This window comes from Vidua macroura, chromosome 1 (genome assembly GCF_024509145.1).
Source record: "Vidua macroura isolate BioBank_ID:100142 chromosome 1, ASM2450914v1, whole genome shotgun sequence".
In the NCBI taxonomy this organism is placed as follows: Eukaryota; Metazoa; Chordata; class Aves; order Passeriformes; family Viduidae; genus Vidua; species Vidua macroura.
The window spans coordinates 18,622,902-18,643,316 of NC_071571.1; the positions used below are offsets into that span (position 1 = coordinate 18,622,902).

The window sequence follows — 20,415 nt, forward strand, 5'->3', positions numbered from 1 at the left end:
TGAGGGCAGAATTGCACTCAGCAATGGTGCTGAGAACGGGTAACTCTGCAGAGGTATTTGCACTTCGATGACACAGAGCACTTCTGGTGTTATGAAATCTGCCTACAATCTGCAATAAAGTAGCACCCTAGTAAGCTAACAGAGCAGACAGCTACCCCGAGCCCTTCTATTCCCCTTCTCTGCATTAGGAACCTAACTCTTTCCCAGTCTCCACACTCTCAGATCCTGTCACCCATTTCTGCTCTGCCAAGTTTCTATACACACCATGTAGTAAAACCAGGAGCTTTGCCAGGTGCAACAGTGAATGTCATGCTCTGAGACAAGTATCTCGCAGAGAATTTTTTTTTTCTTTAAACTAACACTTTATTACTAGTTCTAAAATGGATGGAATAATACTTTGATCTTTTATCACGCATGTTGATGATGCAACATAGTATATAGAATAATCTGATGATCCATACAGATGGTCTCTAGTATTTGAGCACAAGGACCATGACAGGGCTCTTTTCTCCAGTTGTGTGTTATAAGTCTTATCTCTGGCAAAGATTTCTGACACAGATTTATTGTCCAAGTATTCAGAAACACGGGGAGACTTCTAAACCAGCTGTGCAGAGCAGAGGGAGTAGGTAGCAGGGGCAGATACAACACCTACAAAACACCACAGCACAAATAGGGCAAGCTGGAATGACTGATCAACAATTCAGACAAACATCATCAGGTTAAGCAGCACAAATATGAACACTACAGAGGCTGATTGTAACCCTAGAGAATAGCCATGTCCTTTGGTGTGCTAAAGGGCACTAGTCCAATACAGGGAGGTGCAGCAGTGCATGTGGTGCTGTAGGTACAAGCAGCTGAATTAGATCTGAAGAGAATGAAGAGACAAATACTGGCTGAAGGAACACAATGAAGTTGTAGAAAATGACATCATCCTTTTCCTTCCTGTCCTTAGAGAGTGTAAGAACATCTCATTTTTGCAGCTCTTTGGTGGAAGAGACGAAGCTCATGGATCTAGCTTCTGTCCGTGCAGAATTGGGGTGAACTCTCAGCAGGAATGGCTTTAGACTATGAGGTCTCCTGTAGAGGACTAAAGTGAAACCAATCTCAGAGCTGTGAAGCTGGAAGAGTCTGACAGCGTGACTGTCACAACTCACTTCTGAGCTACATAAACAGCAACTTAATTAAGTAAACAAAGACTGATCCCATACCTTTAGCATTCAGGCGAACTGAGATTGCCTGGGTCTGATGAAAAACCCACTGCCTCCTGAGGAGTCCAGACTTTAAAACATCACCCAACAGAGAACTAAAATCAGAAGCATGCAAGATCCATGCAGAAAAAGAAACTTTTTATCCCCTCAAAATTATTAAAAAAGGAAAAATAACCAAGAAGAAATAAAGAACTGAAATATTTTCTTAAAAAATTAAAAAAAAAAAAAAAAAAAACAGAGGCGTCCACTAAAGATATCCATCAGAATAAAGTCGCAAGAATGGAATACCAAAGTAAAAGAAGGAGCTAAATAATTCCAGCTTCCCATACTGAATCAGTTACAGTCCAACTTGGCTCCACTGCATTGTGGTATAAAGTGTTCTTCCTCTATTCTAGATAAATATGCCTTTCCATTTTAACCAGGACTAAGAGCTATCTCAACCATCATTAGGCAACATTATACAAATATAATTTTTCAAGTCTTTTTGGTAAACCTAGCTCTACCAATTTTTCAACTGAAAAGGCATAGAGAAACTGATTCAATCCAAGAGACGACCTTATTCATTTTGAAATTAAGGGGAAAAGAAAAAAGCACATGGTAAATAGCAAGATAAAGAGAGACAGGGACAAGACTATTCATGCAGGAGAGAAGAAAAATAGTAATAGGAATATAACATTGTTCTTCCCTCAGGGTTCTGAAAATTTGGAGCACATTCATAAAGCATCATCTGCAGACACCCATTATATGCTGTGTCTTGTTATAAGAAAACAAAGGTCAAAGAATTCTTTGCACATAATTTACTGAATTGTGGCCCAAGCTAGGCCATTGGAACCATTCACCTGAATAATGACTGTCAACCAAGTAAAATCCTGCAGGACTGAATTCCCAGCATTGCAATGAGGCAATAAAACCTTTCTTTCAATGTGACCTGTTAACCTAAATAACACAAGATCTACAGCAGATTAAACAGACCACAGTTCCTTAAAGCTAGCCAAGACACCAGGCTGCAGTTCCAGCTGACTTTACTGGAGGCTCACTTTAAGGTAGCATAATTGCACTGTGCTGCCAGAAGAAGATCACTGACCATCCCCTGCTGTGTCCTTTCTACTGTCTTCCTTGATCTGGGAAAAGCATTCCACTGACTATATGGAAATCCTAACCAGTAACCTAAAAATATTTTTTTTCAGTCAGATCACTTCTTTGAGCCACCTTTCCATATATGACCAATGTCAGACAACAAATGTTATCTGACAATATGGACAGGTGGTCAGGAAAGGATATAAAGGATATAACTACCTTATCTGGGAAGTGGCATTATCTACACTGGCTACAAATCAGAGTGGAAGTCCAACTGAAGGCCTTACTTTCCAAAGGACAGAAGGAAGGACGGAAGGAAGGAAAGCATACACTTGAAACAGACTAATTTTATGTTGGAAGTAATACAGGCAGATTTCTTGCTCAATTTTATTTTGATATTTCCCTGACATTCATGTATTCCAAGATTTTCAACAGACATCAGCCATATATGCAAAATGTTGCATTTCGATGCTTAAATTTCCTGTCAAGGTGCATATACCCAGCACGACAGACTTCCAGAGCAGTTTTTATTCTCCAAAATACATTTTGATCACAGAATTACTGTTTCATACTGCTTGACAACAGGAGAAGAAAAAAAAAAAAAACAAAAAACAAAACCCCAAGCCCCAATAGCATTTAACTGAAAGAAACAACTGTGAGACTGCGATGCATAATCCATGAAGTTACAAATGACAAAATAGTGAGTTACATACAATCAGCATAACAGTTTGTGAAACCCAACACTCAACCTCTTTGAATTTTTTTCCTCAACAGGAGTTAAAAGTTAGCAGACAAAACATTTTATTCTGCTGCTTCTGTTAATCATTAAACAAACAGAAGAATAGTCAAATCCACTTCTTGTTTCAATTTTAGCTCACAACATGAGCTGGAAGACAGAAGCAGAGAACAAAATGGAGTCCCCACAATCCAGGAGGAAAAGTGTCAGTGACCTGCCATGCCATTTAAAAAGCCACAAGTCTGTGGGGCTGGATGGGATCTACCCAAGGGTACTGAGGGAGCTGGCAGAAGAGCTTGCCAGTTCACTTTCCACCATTTACCAGCAGCCCTGGCTAACCAAGGAGATCTCAGTTGACTGGAGATTAGCAACTGAGACACCTATCTAGAAGGAAGGCTGAAAGGAAGATCCAGGGAATTGCAGAACTATCATCCTGACCCCAGGGCTGGAGAGGTCATGGAGCAGATCCTCTTGAGTGCCATGACAGGGCGTATGCTGAACAACCAGGGAAATCAGGCTCAGCCAGCACAGGTTTGTGAAAGGCAGGTCCTGCTTGACTGACCTGATCTCCTTTCTATGATAAGATGACCCACTTAGTGGGTGGGTGAAAGGCTGCGGATGTGCCTACCTGGACCTCAGGAAAGCCTTTGGCACCATTTCCCACAGCATCTCCTGCAGGAACTGGCTGCTCGTGGCTCGGCCGGGTGCTCTGTTGGATGCGTAGGAACCCGTTGGCATGGCCGGGCCCAGAGGGTGTTGGTGAATGGAATCACATCCAGCAGAGCTCCCCAGGGCTCAGGGCTGGCACCAGCTCTGTTTAAATCTTTATCAATGACCCACATGAGGGGATCCAGGGCACCCTCAGTCAGTCTGCAGACACACCGAGCTGGGTGGGAGTGTTGAGCTGCTGAAGGCTCTGCAGGGGGAACTGGACAGGCTGCACTGATGGGGAGAGGCCAGAGCTCTGAGGTTCAAGCAAGTCCAAGTGCTGGGCCTGCTCCTGCCCTTGGGTCACAACAACCCCTGCAGCTACAGGCTGGGGCAGAGTGGCACGAAAGATGCCTGGAGGAAAAGGTCCTGGGGGTGCTGGTCAAGAGCAGCTGAACATGAGCCAGAGAGTGCCCAGGTGGCCAAAAGGCCAATGGCATCCTGGCCTGGATCAGCACCAGCGTGGCCAGCAGCACCAGGGCATTGACCATAACCCTGTACTCAGCACTGGTGAGGCCACACGTCAAATCCTGGGTTCAATTCTGGGCCCCTCAATTCTAAAAGGACATTGAGGTGCTGGAGAGAGTCCAGAGAAGGGCAATGGAGCTGGGGAAGGGTCTGGAGCACAAAACTGATGAGGAGCAGCTGAGGGAACTGGGGTTGTTTAGCCTGGAGGAGGCTCAGGGAATAGCTTATCTACAACTCCACATCTCTGTGCTCTCTGAAAAAGGGTGTAGCAAGATGAGTGTCAGTCTCTTCTCCTAGGTAGCAAGTGACAGGACAAGAGGAAATGACCTCAAGTTGCACCAGAGGAAGTTTATATTGCATATTAGGAAAAATTTCTTCACTGAAAGGGCGATCAGGCTGATCGGAACAGGCTGCCCAGAGAAGTGGCAAAATCACCATCCCTGAAGTGTTCAAAAGGCACGTGGATGTGGCACTTAGAGACACAATTTAGTGGTGAATACGGTGGTGCTGAGTTAACAGCTGGATTTGATGATCACAGAATTTTTCTCCAACCTTAACCATTAGATGATTCTATGAATCCTTCAAATTCTTGACTTTTTAAAAAATTAACCTAGGAGGAAAGAATCAATTGCCAAGACTTTTATTGCTTTACTTCTGAATTTGCTTTCAAATACATCTATTTTACAGCATGCCATGCTACTAGGTATTTCTGTGCATAACAACATGCACTAATTCAACACACTTTCCCAAAGCACATGGACAGATTTACAAAGGTAAGCAAAGCAGCTGATCAGAAGGTTAGTTTCTAATCAATGGCTTTCCAACTGGCAGCCAATTATGCTCTTAGCAGCCCCAATGCCCAATTATCAGTAGCTGCAGAAGCTTGCAGCACAACTGACTGTGTCCAAGTACTCATATCCCAAGTTCTGTGATACAGTTTCACCTGCCTTCACCAATATTCCATAACATTTTGTCTCATTCTTGGGTGTTAACAGACAAAAAGACACCTCTAGAAGTCATCTATAATATTCTTTATTATATGTAAGATGATCTTTCCCAATCCTACAGACTTCAAATATGCTAGGTAGACTTAAATACTACTACTTCAAATAACACTTTAATAATAATACTCTAATAATATCTTCATATGGATTTAAAAACTGGTTTAGAAGGGTAAAGATCTAGATATGGGTAGTTATTTTAGTTAAAGCAAAACAATTATTGCTGGCAGACACATATCTATTGCTGTCAAAAATGTAAATATTCTGAGAAAAAAAAGACTATTTAGAAAATTGCTCTGAACACAAAGTTTATTAAAAATCAATCTAGAGTTTCAGTTATGCCAATGCTGTACATATGTCATCCAACCTATACATAACTATTGGAAGTTTATTCAATTCTTTCAATGAAAAATTATCTTCTAAGCTCAAAATGTTCTTGCTATTTATTTTCCTTCTCCCCTAAAGGATCTGAAATTAGTATTTAATTTTCTTCACGGGAAAGAATCCTGTATTTTCTAATTTCCTTTTATACTTTCCATGTTCCTCTTACCCTAGTATGTTTTCTTCAATAGGAAAAAAATTGAAGTAAAAATGTAACACATGTACATTGGAATGAAAACACTGAAGACAGGAAAAAATCCTCTTTTCCCCTAATAAACCTGGAAAATTTTGGGATAATTAGTGTTAGATTCAGAAAAATATAGTACTGAACAACCAATGTAAACACAACTCCATCTATAAAGATACACCATATTCTAAAGACACTTCAATGAAAGTGTGCTAATTGAAATTGAGAACCACAGACAACTAGATTATAGTTAACAGCAAACCTAACTCAAATCCAGCTAATCAGAGGCTATCTACAGAAAAACAAGTATCTTAGAGCCTACAAAGGAACAGCTTTTGCAAGACTAAACAACAAAAAGAAAAGCCCACAGACAATTTGCAGAGTAGTGCAAACCAATATACTGCTGCCAAGATATTTCATCTAGAAATTTATATCTTCCCATAACTTCTATCAACAGATGCAAATTTACAGGCAGTTAGCACAAGAACAAACCCAGCAACAAGATATGCACCAGACTGACCACATCTACATCTGCTGGCAACAGTTCACCCCCACCCTCAGCAGTGACATCTCATTTCTCAATTCCCTGCTTCAAGCCATCTTCAATGAAGCAAGATCACTACTGCCAACATACAAAGACTAACCAGGGAAGATCAACATCTCAGCCCTTAAAGCCTCCAGAAAAACTCCAGTAAAAAGTCCAGTAAAACTCACAAGCATTTCCAGCAGCAGCTGAAAATTACTGAACCTCTACTCACACCAAACTTAGGCTATCTATTCCTACCAAATGTTTTTACTCTGATATTTTGCTGATAATTTCTTGTGTGCTTTTTTTTTTTTTCTAACCAATTGGGTACTATGAAAATTTCTGTTAGAGTTTCTTTCTATTTTAACATCCATACTTTGTAATACTTGCCAAAGTCAGAAACTCATTTTTCCCCTGCTCAATGCAGCAAAAATGATGAGTTGTTTTAGGAACACATGGCCCAGCCAAAGAAGAGATTTCTATCTACAAAACCAAATACACACTTCTTTATCAGTTTCTAAACTACAGTGGCATAGCAATATACTTTATCAATATTCTCAACCTACGGTATCTTCAGACCTTATAAACCCTATATAAACCTTATAAACTCACAAAACACCCACCTTCACTATTTTGATCTAAATGACTCTGCAAATGATAGCTTAAAACCACGCCAGGATTTGAAGCAGAAGTCAGCAAGGAGCTAACTACACAATTTTTCAAATATCCAAAAAGAGGCAAATTAAAGTTGCAATGTTTCACTGTGATTCACACCAGACTCCAGTGTTCATAAACCACAACGAAGAACCAACAGGCATCGAAGTATCTTCTGCCACATCCAAGAATCCCCAACTGGCTGACATCACTAATAGAGCAAACGAATGCATGCTGTCAGCACTTCTCTTCCGAAGTGCTATGTTCTGCAACTTGACAACTTAAGAAATTAAGTCATCTCCATCTTCAAATAACCATTTCTTGATGCTGACAAATTTGCCAAATCTCTGCCCCATCTCTATTCAGTCATCTCTCCCAGGAGAAAGAAAGAACTTTTTTTTAAAGCAGACAGTTGACAGCTAAAAGAAAAACAGACTGACTACCTGAAGCATTTTGGGGTTTATACTTGGATAAATTAAAGAGACTCAACCTAGTTCTTTTTATCAAGGCATCATATAAAAATATATGCAGATTCAGTTAGCCCTGTCAAAAACATCTACTACAGATAATAAATTTGTAGACTATGACAAGAAGATAAGAAGCACTCAACAAGGAAATCAGCATTCTTCCAAGACCATCTACTCAGTAAGTACTACAGGTCATACTTAGTCATACTTTCACTCATGTGTATGGAACTGAGATAATGTATAATACAATGTAACATAGTGATGACATACAAGGTGTATCATGATCTGCCTTCTCCAACTTTGGAAGTCCAAAACCATAAATCTTCTACCATATACTTAGGACTAGTAAGCCCTGTTAGATGTTGCACAAATCCAAATTATAAACGTACATAAAGTTTAAGATTCACACACTGATCTTCAAGATAAAGCATCAGAAGGCTATGAGAAATGCCTGTCACATTTGGCTGCAGTTTAGTCCAACTAAACATCCTATTTTTTAATCTGCTTGGAAGTATGCAACTGCCCCAATTCAATCTACATGAAGAAAATACAATACGCAATGGTTCATTTCAATGTTCTTCTGCAACATCACAGCTTTATCCTAAAAATTCCTAGCTATAAAATGTTAGCATCAATTCTAAGCAAGGCTTCTTACAAGTTGAGGAACTCCTTGCTTACTTTAGAGACGACTTCTGCCAGTGAATACAATGAAACAAACAAACAGAAAACATTTCCACATAAGGATTATGCAATTCCTGTAAGGGAAAATGTTTTGTTCTAGCCTCACTTTGGTTAGTAATTTTGCCAAAGAACCTTCAGACTATTTACTGAAGTACCTGTTATATTGACATCTGTGCTAAAAAATTTTCGATCAAGTAGTACTTGAGTGATGTAACACTGTTTTAAAGCTTGAATACTCTATGTAACCATGATTTGCATAATGTAATTATAAACTACTGCACATATTACATGTACATTTCAGTAAACTGCAGCTAATCAAAAGAAAATGTAGCAGACCTTTTCTCTGCTGCGGGAAAGTGCTTCAGATAAGTTTATGAACTCATCTCTGTATTTACAAACCAAGTAACAAGTACGCATAAAAGTAGGGAAAAATACAGCACACACAAAAAAAAAAAAAAAAAAAAAAAAAAAAAAACAAACCAAAAAAAAAAACAAGGAAGCACAATCAGAAATGGCATTAATATTCCCACTTCCATAGGTTGGAGAAGTACACAGAAACTACAATGCACTTCTGCAGCACCTTCTGCACGTCTTGTACTGCTAACCTTAAAGACCACACACTATAATGCTAAACAATTCTGTCATCTTTAGAGCTGCACTACAACAAGGTTTTAGGTCTGTATTCACTATATACACCAACAAAATGTGAACAGGAAAAAATATTTTCTTGTACTCATGAAATGCAAAGCAAACAACACTCACCCATCTATGTAACGGACAAGAAATACACATCAATCCATAGTATTTCAAAGTAAAAATTTTCACCTTCACCACAATCAGAACAACACAAAGTTTCCACAATCATTCTGCTTTTCTCTCTTATTCTGTTCAGTCCGATTTTGCCTGCTACCTCCCCAGTTACTTTCCTTATCCTGACTTCCTTATGCCCCACCTGTGGCACCATGACATACCACGGTGAGTTGAACCTGGCTGGATACTAGGTGCTCACCAACACACTCTGTCACTCCCCTCCTCAGTTGGACAGTGGACAGAAATTGAAAAAAAGGCTCCTAGGTCAAGATAAAGACAGGGAGAGATCACTCACTAGTTACCATCATGGGTACAGCAAATTCAATTTGGGGGAAAAATGAACTTATTACCAAGCAAGTCAGAGTAGGATAATGAGAAAATAAAAACGGAATCTTAAAATACCGTCTCCCCACCCTTCCCTTCTTCCCAGGCTCAACTTCATTCCCCATTTCCACTACCTCCTCTCACCCAACACCACAGGGGAATGGGGGCTGTGGTAAGTTCATCACATGCCTTTTCCTCTTCTTTCTCAGGGGTAGAAATCCTCACATTCTTCCCCAGCCACAGCATGGAGTCCCTCCCACAAGAGACAGTCCTCTACCAACTTCTCCAACGTAAGTCTTTCTCAAGGACTCCATTTCTTCATAAGCTGCTCCAGCATGTCTCCCCTTCCGTGGGGAGCAGTCCCATAGGAAAACTGCCTCAGTACAGAACTCCAATAGGTCCCAAGTCCTGCCAGCAAACCTGCTCCAGCATGGCCTCTCTCTACACAAGTCCTGCCAGGAGCGTGCTCTAGCATCGGCTTCCCATGTGGTCAAAACCTTCTTCAGGTGCATCTACCTGCTCCAGCATGGGAGTCCTCCACATGTTGCAGGTGGGTTTCTGCTCCCTGGTTGCCTTCCATGGACTGCAGGAGGACAGTCTGCCTTCCCACAGTCACCACCATCAGCTGCAAGGGAATCACCACTCCAGCACCTGGAGCACATCCACCCCCTCCTTCTTCACCAACCTTGGTGTCTGCAGAGTTGTCTCTCTCACACATTCTCACTCCTCTCTCCAGCTGCAGTTTCTATTCAGCAGGGTTTTTCATCTGTTCTTAAATATGTTATTTCAGTGGCACTGCCACAGTTGCTGACTGGCTCAGCCTTGGCCAGCAGCAGATCTGTCTTGGAATTGGGCAGGCACTGGCTCTATCAGACACAGGATGTTTCTGGCAGCTTCTCAGAGAAAGCCCCCTTATTAACAAAACTTTGTCACACAAACCCAATACAATATGTTCTCCCTAACTATCCTTAGGCAGGCTTTTTATTCAAGATATCCAGCTAAAAATTCATATTCAATGTCTTCTAGACTGTACAGTCATTCATAAAAGCCAGACAAGTAACAAAAGCACACAGATCAATTTTTCTGTAGTGCGCGCAAAACTAAAGAAATTCTTCTAGTAATATTTGTTACAATATTCTTCAAGTAGCTGTAGTGATATTCTTACATACAGTGTCCTTTAAGGAAAAATATGGATTCACAGTAAAGAAACATTTATTTCAACATTACTTTAAGAATTATTTCAAGGGATATCTTCAAAAAAACTACATGGTATATTAGTCCTCATCAATGGACAGTATTCAAATTGAAAAAAAAAAAAGCAAGTTTTCTTCTTCTAAAATAAAGTTAATAAAGTTTCATTCACCTGTATTGTGATGATATTTTGTCTAGTTTAGACTTACATTCAGTCTAGTTAACAGATAGAGATGTTAATAAATACAGATCCCACTCCCCTGAAGGCAGCCTGTTGAGCCAGAGGTGTCAGAGCTCTGATCAAAAATGTGTCTGCATATTTAAAGACTGAATTCCTAGTTTCTCCTTCTTTGCCTCTTTCTGTTTAGGCAAAAGGCAAGTAATACTGCACCTATGCTTATTTTATACTACATAAATGCTGAGGGTGAGGTGTAAAAATATGGATACATCAAGCAATTCTTATGAGCAAGTCTACAAAAAAAAACTTGTAGATGAATGTGATGAAATTATAAAAATATAATTTGGAGAGAGCTCAAACTCTTGTTATATTAACAATTTTTTTTAAAAAATTAAAATTTAAGTGCTCAGACTCTGGATCATCTGTGCAGCAGATGCAGGTGCAGCTCAGGTCTCGTAGGATAACCAGCAGGAACCTACTGATATGAGCACACAGCATACCTGAACTGGGTAAACAGTACAGCGGCACTTCTACGGCTCTGAACCCTTAACTACTGACTACTGCATGGTCTAAACATACTCTGCAATGACAATTGTTCTGTCTCCACACCAAGTTCCAAGAAACACATGTGCAAACACAGAGACTCTGGTTATGCCAGACTGAGCTGAGATCCAGATGGATGCTATCTCAAGTCTTATGTGGCTAGCTCCACAGGGAGTCACAGCCCCCTAAACACATTTCCCAGGACTAAGCCATCCAGGTGGCTTATTAGACAAGCTGTAGAGTCACACAAACATGCTGACTCAATTCTGGATCACAACTGCACTTAACTTCATAAGCCACCCCACCAAGAAAAAAAACACATAGAAATGCCAAGCAAAAAAAAACCACCACTGTTACAACATTAGATTAATTTGTACCACGTCCAAACTGATTCTTCCAGATGCAAGCACAGGATTACAATATTCATATTCCTGTGAAACAGATCAACAGCATAGTGATACACCTGCAATGCAAGCAATCTGACCTCACATTTAGCATCTGAGCTACACTTTGAGGTAGTAAAACTTCATAGAATTCTTAATGCTTAGGTTCAGTACAGAGATCTCCTGGTCTCTTTGAATCAAGCTGGATCCAGAAGAACAGCACCTACACATAGCTAAAAAGCCCAACCAAGCTACCTGCACAAATGGTGAACTCCTGCCTGGTATCTCTATCACACACATTACTGCAGCTTCATGATGAGTATGAAGAGTAATAGCTGGTAGTAAACCATAAATACATTATCTATTTGTACCCCACTATATACTATGTTTAAATTACTCTTAACGGGATCATCAAGGAAGATGTTTGACACATAACAGGATTATGGGCTAAAAAAGTCTTTTCAAACAACAGTTGTGCTATAAATCCTAAACTTTGTTCTCCAGTCTTTCTCTGGGTACCTCTTTCTTTCTTTGGGTGCCCTCTAACAGACATGCACCATCCAATTTCTTAAGCCAAGATCCAAAGTCCCTTATGTAGAAGTCCATATATATACAACTTCACATAGACCTCAAAATTATTTTTTTCTACATCAATATGTACTTGCCCTGCTTTTTGACTCAGAAGTTCAGGTACATCTGAAGACACCAAAAGGGCCCACTATGCAGGGTAGTAGCAGCTGGTGCTGACACACGCAAAGCTGGGAGCAGTCGCCACCCATCTTGAAGAGACCTGAATTTCAAGCTCACCATAGATCAGCTAAGATAAATTAGCTGATTTAGAGAAAACTTAAGACTTTTCAAGCAATAGTTAAAAACTTACACATTGATGTAAAAAGTGTGTACTGGGATTACAATCTTCAATTATGTACTACATAAGCATGATTAAAAAGTAAGCCAAATAAATTACCAGCCACCTCAATATATCCATTATCCAAACAGCTCAGGTTTATAAAAAGGCACACTTTCTCTCACACACAGAGAAAAACATGACCCTGCTGGAACCAAAATTCAGTATGACTTGTCCAGCATGGAGCAGTGCTTTCCCAACTAGTACCTGACCATTCAGCAGCCAAGACACTGGCTCCCAGCTGACCAACAAAAACACAGAAGTCAACCAGCCACCACTTTGTCTCCTTCATTGTTAAAGCAAGACTAACTTTAGTGTGAGCAATTAGCTGCAGTTGCTTACCAAAATGAATTTATTTGCCCAGCAACTGAAGCTTAAAAAAGAAAAGCAACCAAGAAACGCACCCCAAAAACACACAACACAGCATCAGCATGGAAAAATATGCCTTAAGTGCAATACTGAGGTCTTTTTAAAGATTTAAAGTAAGCATGCATAACCATAGTCAATGTAATATGGTTAATTTAATTCTGGTTTTGTTTATAGGCAAAAAGGCCAAGAGAAAAACTAAGCTTCAGTCTCATACAGTGATGATAAGGATATTTGCTTTTCTAAGTAAGTGTGTTAAAACTTCTGGGTTTGGTAAACTGCTTACTGTAAAGCTCTGGTTTCCATACTGAGATCAGGGCTTGAGTTTAGTTTCTGAATGTCAAGAGTTGCTCCAAGACACCTCAGACATAGCCACCACGTTTTCTAACTCACTAACATACAAATAGTTGTTAAAACTTCAGCTGTTATACCTCACATGCCATCGGTTTCACCTGAGAACCACTTAAACCTACACTACATTACAAATGGGATTTCTTTTTTCAAAACAAAATCAGAATCAAACACTGTTTCGTGGAAACAAGAACAGAATACACCAGGCAGAAAATTCAGTTATCACTATTCCTTCTTCACTTCAAACAGCTAAGTAGTCTATCAAAGCTATTCTCTTGGTAAACTCAAGAAATTATCATAATGTAGTGAGACACTGTTTATTATAGAACTCTGGACAGTTCTCTTTCACTCCTTGTGTCACAAGAAGCCAGGATTAACTATATCCCAAACCACAAGAATTCCCTACCATACTCTTGGAAAACCCTCTTGTAGTCACCAGCTGTCTTTCTCTCTCCTCTGTATTTTTAACTTTGCTATCAACCTGTACATATCAAACTCAGCAACACTAAAAAATGGTACCCTTAAAATTTTACACAGCTGATAGTCTCCCCATGAAACAAAACAGCCTTTCTTTAGAAAGGGTTTTCATTTTCCATTGACAAATACTTGAAGAGCATAGAAAAGTCAATCCCTTCTTGCTCCCGCCAACAGGTCTGTTTTGGAAGAACTAAGACAATCTCGATTACCCTGAGCATTATGAACACATTAGTGGCAAAAAGCAGGAAAAAGCAGAGGAATGAGATTCTTTAGACCTGTGCCAAAAACTCATTCAACAGTAAGTGTTGCCACTGTTTCTATAGCACTTTATATTAGAAAAGGAAATAGGTACAGCAAACAGGTCATGTAAACACACTGATAGTCACTGACAGTAACTGAAAATTTGGTCTCTGACTCCTCATTTATTAGATACAAACGTTAGAAGCAGTTTACACACTGCTCTAAGATACTAAACCACGTTCTCTTCCAATGAAATTTTCTTCAGAGGCAAAGGAACAACTTAGTCTTTCTAAATACTCTCACTTCTCTCAGTTTGTCTTTTGCAGGAAGACAAATAAGAAGTGCCAAGTAGGGAGAAATGAGATTCTCTTTTTCTAAAGATGCCTGACATCACCCAGTTTCATCTAACAAACGTACATGTCTGACCAAAACAAAACTTCATGTAACCATGGTAAAAAAGAAAAGCATTATCTGAATCCCCAATATCTACCACAAAAGAATTAGAAAAAACATAAATAAAATAATTCTTCAATTCTAAGTACTGCATTTCAAGTAAGCCTTAGTTTTTGAAATTAACAACACTACTTATTGGGAGTGTTCCTAGACTGAAGCTTTTAACTGGCAACCTAAGGTTGCTGTAAAAGAAAATTAGACATAGATTTTATTTACTTCCTGTACCTGACTATGTAAGTGTCAAACTGACAAAATTAACCAAAACCTACACCACAGACAAAAAAAAAAAAAAAAAAAAAAAAAAAAAAAAAAAAAAAAAAAAAAAAAAAAAAGATAAAAACCAACCAAACTAAAAAAAACCCCACCACCTAAAAAACAAAAACCCCACACCCTGACACTGTCAGAATACTTCAGAGACAGTTACATATTTCCACTTTAAAAAAATAAGAAGGTAAACGGTCTTTCTGAAAAGCATTTAGATGAATTACAACAGAAAGCAAAGTTCTCTTCTGTTATTACCGTAATACTTGGGTAAACATTATCCACACAAGGATTATAACTAGCACTACTTAATAAACAAAACACATACCACTCTGGCTGCTCTTTCCTGAGATTCACACTTTCTGCAAAACCACGGTCCAGTGGGTACTTGAACAATCCCATAGCAAGCTGTTTTGAACAAGACAAAACATTTCAGCAAACATAAACAACACTACAATACTAATAATATGTTCTAAAAGAAGCTTACTATTAGTTTATCTCACATAATTTTAATTATCAAGAAAGCCAAACTGACATCTATACATTGCACATTAAATCATATTACAGAATTATAAGAAATTACGTACAACAAGCTTGGATTTTAAAAATTATGCAGAATTTGTTAAATTAAAAAAGAACAAATTAGCCTGAAAAGTAACAAAAGCAGCAACGTTTCATATGTGACCTGTTTTGCTATTTATTTACCTGCAAAACAGGTGAGACACTTCACTGTAAATGATGGATGCTTGTTATTATGAGGTCTTTTCTTAAGAAAAAACTAAAAGCAACTAACAAACCTGAGCTCTTCCTAAGGCATTTATTCATATACTTACTATCCAGCTCTCTTACTCTTATAAGAATATTAACTGGTCTTAAGCAGACAATCCATAGTGAACTGAACAAAGGCAAAATTTGATTTTTTTACCCCAGAAAATTCAGAGCTGTAAATACAAACTGAACTGAGCATCAGGACTTAGATTAGTTGCAACTTGAGCCAGGCTACGACATAAACCCTTAGGAAAGAGATTTTCAGACAGGCAGATTTATCTGCAAGACAGTCATCTTTTTTTTACAGTATATAAAAGCAACCCCAAGAGTTTGTTACAAAATTCCACAGAAAAAAAGAGTTTAGCAATTTGCTCATGCTTGAAATGCACACATCAAGCAACCTTAAGAACTACAGAGGGAATTAAAATACAAGAACACAAGTGCTGTGAGTATACTCTTATTTGTATGGGTGTAGCAAATGACAAAGAACCAAAAAGCCAAATATTTTGTTCAAAGATAATCCCAAAGTATTAAAGATAAGTCAGACTCAATTCTCAACAATCATATGTTAATTCAAAACAAAAATCAGTTTAAGTGTGTAAGTAGAAAAAAATATGATTAATTTAAAGTTACGAAAAAAGCTGAGATTAAATTAGTAACTTGTAGATATACTGTACAAATATATTGATTTTGTGATAGCTCAGAGATGAAAAATAGTAATGCAACAGTAATATAAAAACATCTGGCTAATATACCTTCATTTCCATGAAGGAAAGTCAATGAAATCATTTCCTATTATATACATACATGTAGTCATATTAAGATCCATTGCCACGTTTTCAAATACTTTATTCAAATATCTACAGGCCAAACTATTCTGGTAAACCCTTTCTACTGTACAAAAAAATTCTTTAACATGAGAAAAAAAACCCATCTTGTTTTTGTTGCATCTATAATAACCATAGGTGTAGGGACTCTGAATGTCTCTTTAGCTATTAAGAGGGAGATTTTAAATGTGCAATCATGCATTTAGGTTAGAAAGTGACAGTGCAGAATAGGAAACAAGTATAAAACGCAACTCAGAGACAAGGTTGGCAAGTAGATCCAAAGGCAACATGAGTTAGGCAAAAACCAAAGTTGAAGTGAAGTATTTCTACACCTGCCAGGGTAACAGAGCACACCTGGAGCCCGGAAGAGTCCATCACACATTGTGCTCTGATAGACCATGATACCATTTACAGAGTTTTGTTTACACTTCCACTACCATGCAAAGCTTCTTTAAACACATGAAGAGATCTTGTCTTTCACAACTTACCAATGACTTAACAAGTGAAGTTTCCTCTGAACTAAGAATAATTATAATAACAAAACCAAAGCAGTTAATAAAGCTTTATGGATAATACTGCTGTTTGTACTTCAAATACAGACCATCAGCTTTGACCACGAAGACTACTGCATGTACTACAGAGAGGATTGGACATGCCTCCTCTACCACCTTTGTTCACATGACATATCAAATCCAAAATGTAAAGCATCAGTGATACAGTAAATCAAAACATGGAGTTCTTCTTTTATTAAGATCTATATAACAGCTTCTGGATTTAGACCAAGCAGTACTTTGCGTAAGTCCTGACAGATTCCAACTTAGGGTTAGATATGACTTAAAAAAAAAAAAAAAAAGTTCATTTTCTTGTACCTGCTGAAGTGTGTCTCTCTACATTAGGAATACTTTTCTGTAATTGACTTTTGTTCCTGCTATTTCAGGTCTAACTGCTGCTATCATCCAATTCTTTCATTGAAAATATCAGCAAGGCTTTAGATACAAAGGAAAATGTCCAAGATAATGCAAAAGGAATAGCTGTTTCAGGCATGACTTCTGGCAGCATTCATGTTTTAGTGTTCTTCTTCATGATCCTAAGATCCTACATGAGCAGTCAACCTACTGGTTAACATTACTCAGCTCTTAAGATGACAGAAAACCAATTCAAAACCAGATTAACTTCAGAGATCCTGTCAGCTCCCTTCTGTGTTCAATCAAATGTTAACAAAAATAACTTAATTATTTTGTATAGCTGGTCAAATTACTACTATTCCTCACTATATGTCAACTTCCATGGAAACACATACTTGGAAGAACCAACTACTATATTACATCATCTCCACAACAATTTAAGACCAAGCATGAGACACACATTAGTAGCATTTTCACATGCATTAGGCATTCAGATTAATGAACTGGATTTAGGATTTTCTGTCTCCTCCAATTTGTCCACCACCTGTAAGTAGCCAAAAAGCCAGTCATTGAGTTCATGTGACTGCTTAGGAGTTGGTACAGAAAAACTACCCTCTTATTCCTTATTTCTCCTACCATAAAGGAAAAGTTATGATGACTTCCTTTCTTACAATGTAAGCAGCAGAATCGCCTCTTCCTCTGCTCTCACACGAAGGGTCAACCCACTGACAGAAAAAAAACAATCACACAGAGGGAACATGCCAGCTCCTGAACTGAGCTGGAAACCAACCAACCAGCCTCCACTAAGCCAAACAAATCCAGCATCAGCCATTCCAAAGAGCACCCTCCCCTTGCAGAACCACAACAGGAAGTCTCTTCACCTACCAGGAAACATCAGCCAAATGACATTCAAGGAAAGGCAGGCAGAGATAGAAATCACATGACAGCTAAGTCTTTCCTACGCACCCCTCTCTTGCAATCCTAAACCCTCCTGGTCTCCTGGCTGCCGCTCAAATAAATTTTTCAAACTTGGGAAAAGCAGGGACAACAGGGATCACATAGGGGAAAAAGAAATACAACAATAATAACAGAACAGAGTAACAAGTTCTGCAAAGACAGAAAGCAATTTTAGAAAGTCTTTAAAACGTTGCAGCTGAGGTTGTTAACAGGGTGCAGAGGCAGACTGGGAAGCATAGATACAGAAAAACATGCAAGATAAGAGGAAAGCGTAAAAAAAATGGAAAGGGGAGTTTTTCCTTTCTTACAGGCATAATGCAGGAGAACATACTGTATACTAAGTCTCACGTGAGGAGAAAAGAGAGACAGACGGGAAGGAGAGAAGATGACAGAGCAAGTGAAACCAGAAAGCACGTGGCCTTAGAAACAGGGAAACAGGCTTCATGGGTAAAAAGAAGGAGCTGGGAGGGGGAGGGAAAAATGGGGGGAAAAACGGCCGGGGGGTGGGGAGGAGAAGGAAGCAGGCCCAAGGGAAGAAGACAGGGAGCACCAAGAAGGAAGTGGCGAGGCTGAAGGCCGGAGCGGGTGCGCTGCCCTCGCCTGCCCGCTCACCTTGATGCACTGCGACATTGCAGCCGTGCCCGTCGCAGTAGACGAGCGGGTTCTCGGCCCAGCCCCGCTCGTCGGAGCACACGCAGCAGCCGCCGATCATCTCCTTCATGCTACTGGAGAACTCACCCTCCAGTGACACCGGCAGCAGCAGCGGCTCGCTGGAAACCATCTAAGGGTTAAAAACACCGTCGTCAACACCGCGCACGCCACACGCGCCTCGCCCTCCGCCTGCCCCCTCCCCCGGCGGGGTCTCCCCTCAGTCACTCAGCCGCAGCCGCCGCCACCGCCGCCGCGGCAGCGCTTCGGAACCCATGACCGCCGGCTGAGCGCCTCGTCTCGCCCCCGCCCGACCAACCGGCCAGGCTGTGTCGGTCGGGCCGCGGCGGCTCCTGAGGCGGACGCTGCTCCGCGGGCGGGCACGGCAGCGGCGCCGGCGCGCAGGCGCACTGCGCGCGCGCCCGCGGGGCGGGCAGGCCTCGGCCCGGGGCCTCCTCGCGAGGGTTCGCGCGCCGCCCGCGGAACGTGAGCGCCGCCGCGGCGCCCCGAGCGCGCGCCCCCTCCGCCCCCCGCCGCCGCCGCCCCCTCCGAGAGAGCGCGCGCGGGAGCGCGCGCGGCGCCCCGCCGGCCTCGCCCGCGCGCACCTGACGGCCCGCGCGCGCACCCACCTCGGCGCGCGGCCACGGCCCGTCCCCCGCGCGGGACATGGCGGGGCCCCCCCCGCGCGCCGGGGCCGCGGGACAGCCCGCGCGGCGCCGCGTCCCGCCCGGCCCTCCCCGCCCCCGCGAGCGCCGCACGCGCTGCCCCCCGCCCGCCCCTCGGCCGCGGGGGCGGGGAGGCGGCGGACATGCGCCCCGCTCCCACCCGCGCTGCCGCTCGGCGGGCCCCCTTCGGGAAGGCCGCAGGAAGCGCCCCATGCTCGCCCCTCCCCACCCCCCCCCGAAATAATTTTTACTATCTTGTTTATTTTCCCCCTGATGTGACTGCAGGACTAATGCATTCCCGCTCCCAACTTTTATTATCCTGTTTATATCCCCTCGGTGTGCCTGCAGGACTAATGCGTTCTCGCTATTACGCCACTTGCCTGCCTTCACCGCAACTTTTACTATTTTGTTTATTTTCCCTGCGATGGGGCTGCAAAGCTAATGCATTATTAATCCCGCTTTTTCCTCTTCCCTCAAAACTCATGGCGTGGATGCAGCGCTGCCTGGCCATTCCTGCCACGGCAGCGAAAGTGATGCTGAACGGGAGATGTGACAAATAGAGAAACCAGGGAGGCTGCAGACACACAAAAACAAACATGTTCTTCAACACAGCTGCTCTCTACTTTTACTCATAGGACACGTCTTTCTAGAAGTTGGGCGATTGGGGTTTTTTTTTAGTAAAATAACACTGTAATTCTGTTGTCTCTCTACATTAAAGCGGGGGGGGGGGGGGGGCAAAAGGAGCTGAGGTAGTCAGCAGAGAGGAAAATCTCAGGCTATTCAATTCTCCATTGTAAGCAGGTATGCCTGTAGCAGAAGGAACTAATTGTGGTGATTGTTAGGAACATAAAGAAATTAAATGCAGTCTTGCAAAATCCTGGTCACTCACTTGCCCCTGGCCTAGCATTTCTTTATTTGTTTGTTTATTTATTTCATGTTGTGTTGGGCAAGGAAGATACCATTGTTTCATCTTCATTATCATGCTAAAAGGCAGAGAAGCAGAATTTGTGTGTGGGCTGTGTTTTTCGATGATTCTGCAAGGGCAGCTTAGCTGGTATCTGTACAAA

The 20,415-nt window shown here is 41.1% G+C and overlaps 1 protein-coding gene across 3 annotated transcripts in view; it reads right to left on the reverse strand.

The window, feature by feature from the left end:
- Window positions 1–19,329, reverse strand: part of MLLT10 (MLLT10 histone lysine methyltransferase DOT1L cofactor) — a 123,671-nt gene extending 104,342 nt beyond the window's left edge. For all 3 annotated transcript variants that reach the window (XM_053971186.1, XM_053971178.1, XM_053971169.1), the window contains exons 1-3: window positions 19,313–19,329; window positions 18,648–18,816; window positions 14,907–14,986 (exon numbers count right to left, since the gene is read on the reverse strand). In XM_053971186.1, coding sequence (XP_053827161.1) covers window positions 14,907–14,986; window positions 18,648–18,816 — 249 coding nt within the window. In that variant the 5' untranslated portion in view covers window positions 19,313–19,329. The remainder of the gene's footprint in view (window positions 1–14,906; window positions 14,987–18,647; window positions 18,817–19,312) is intronic.
- Between the last annotated feature and the right edge of the window lie 1,086 nt (window positions 19,330–20,415).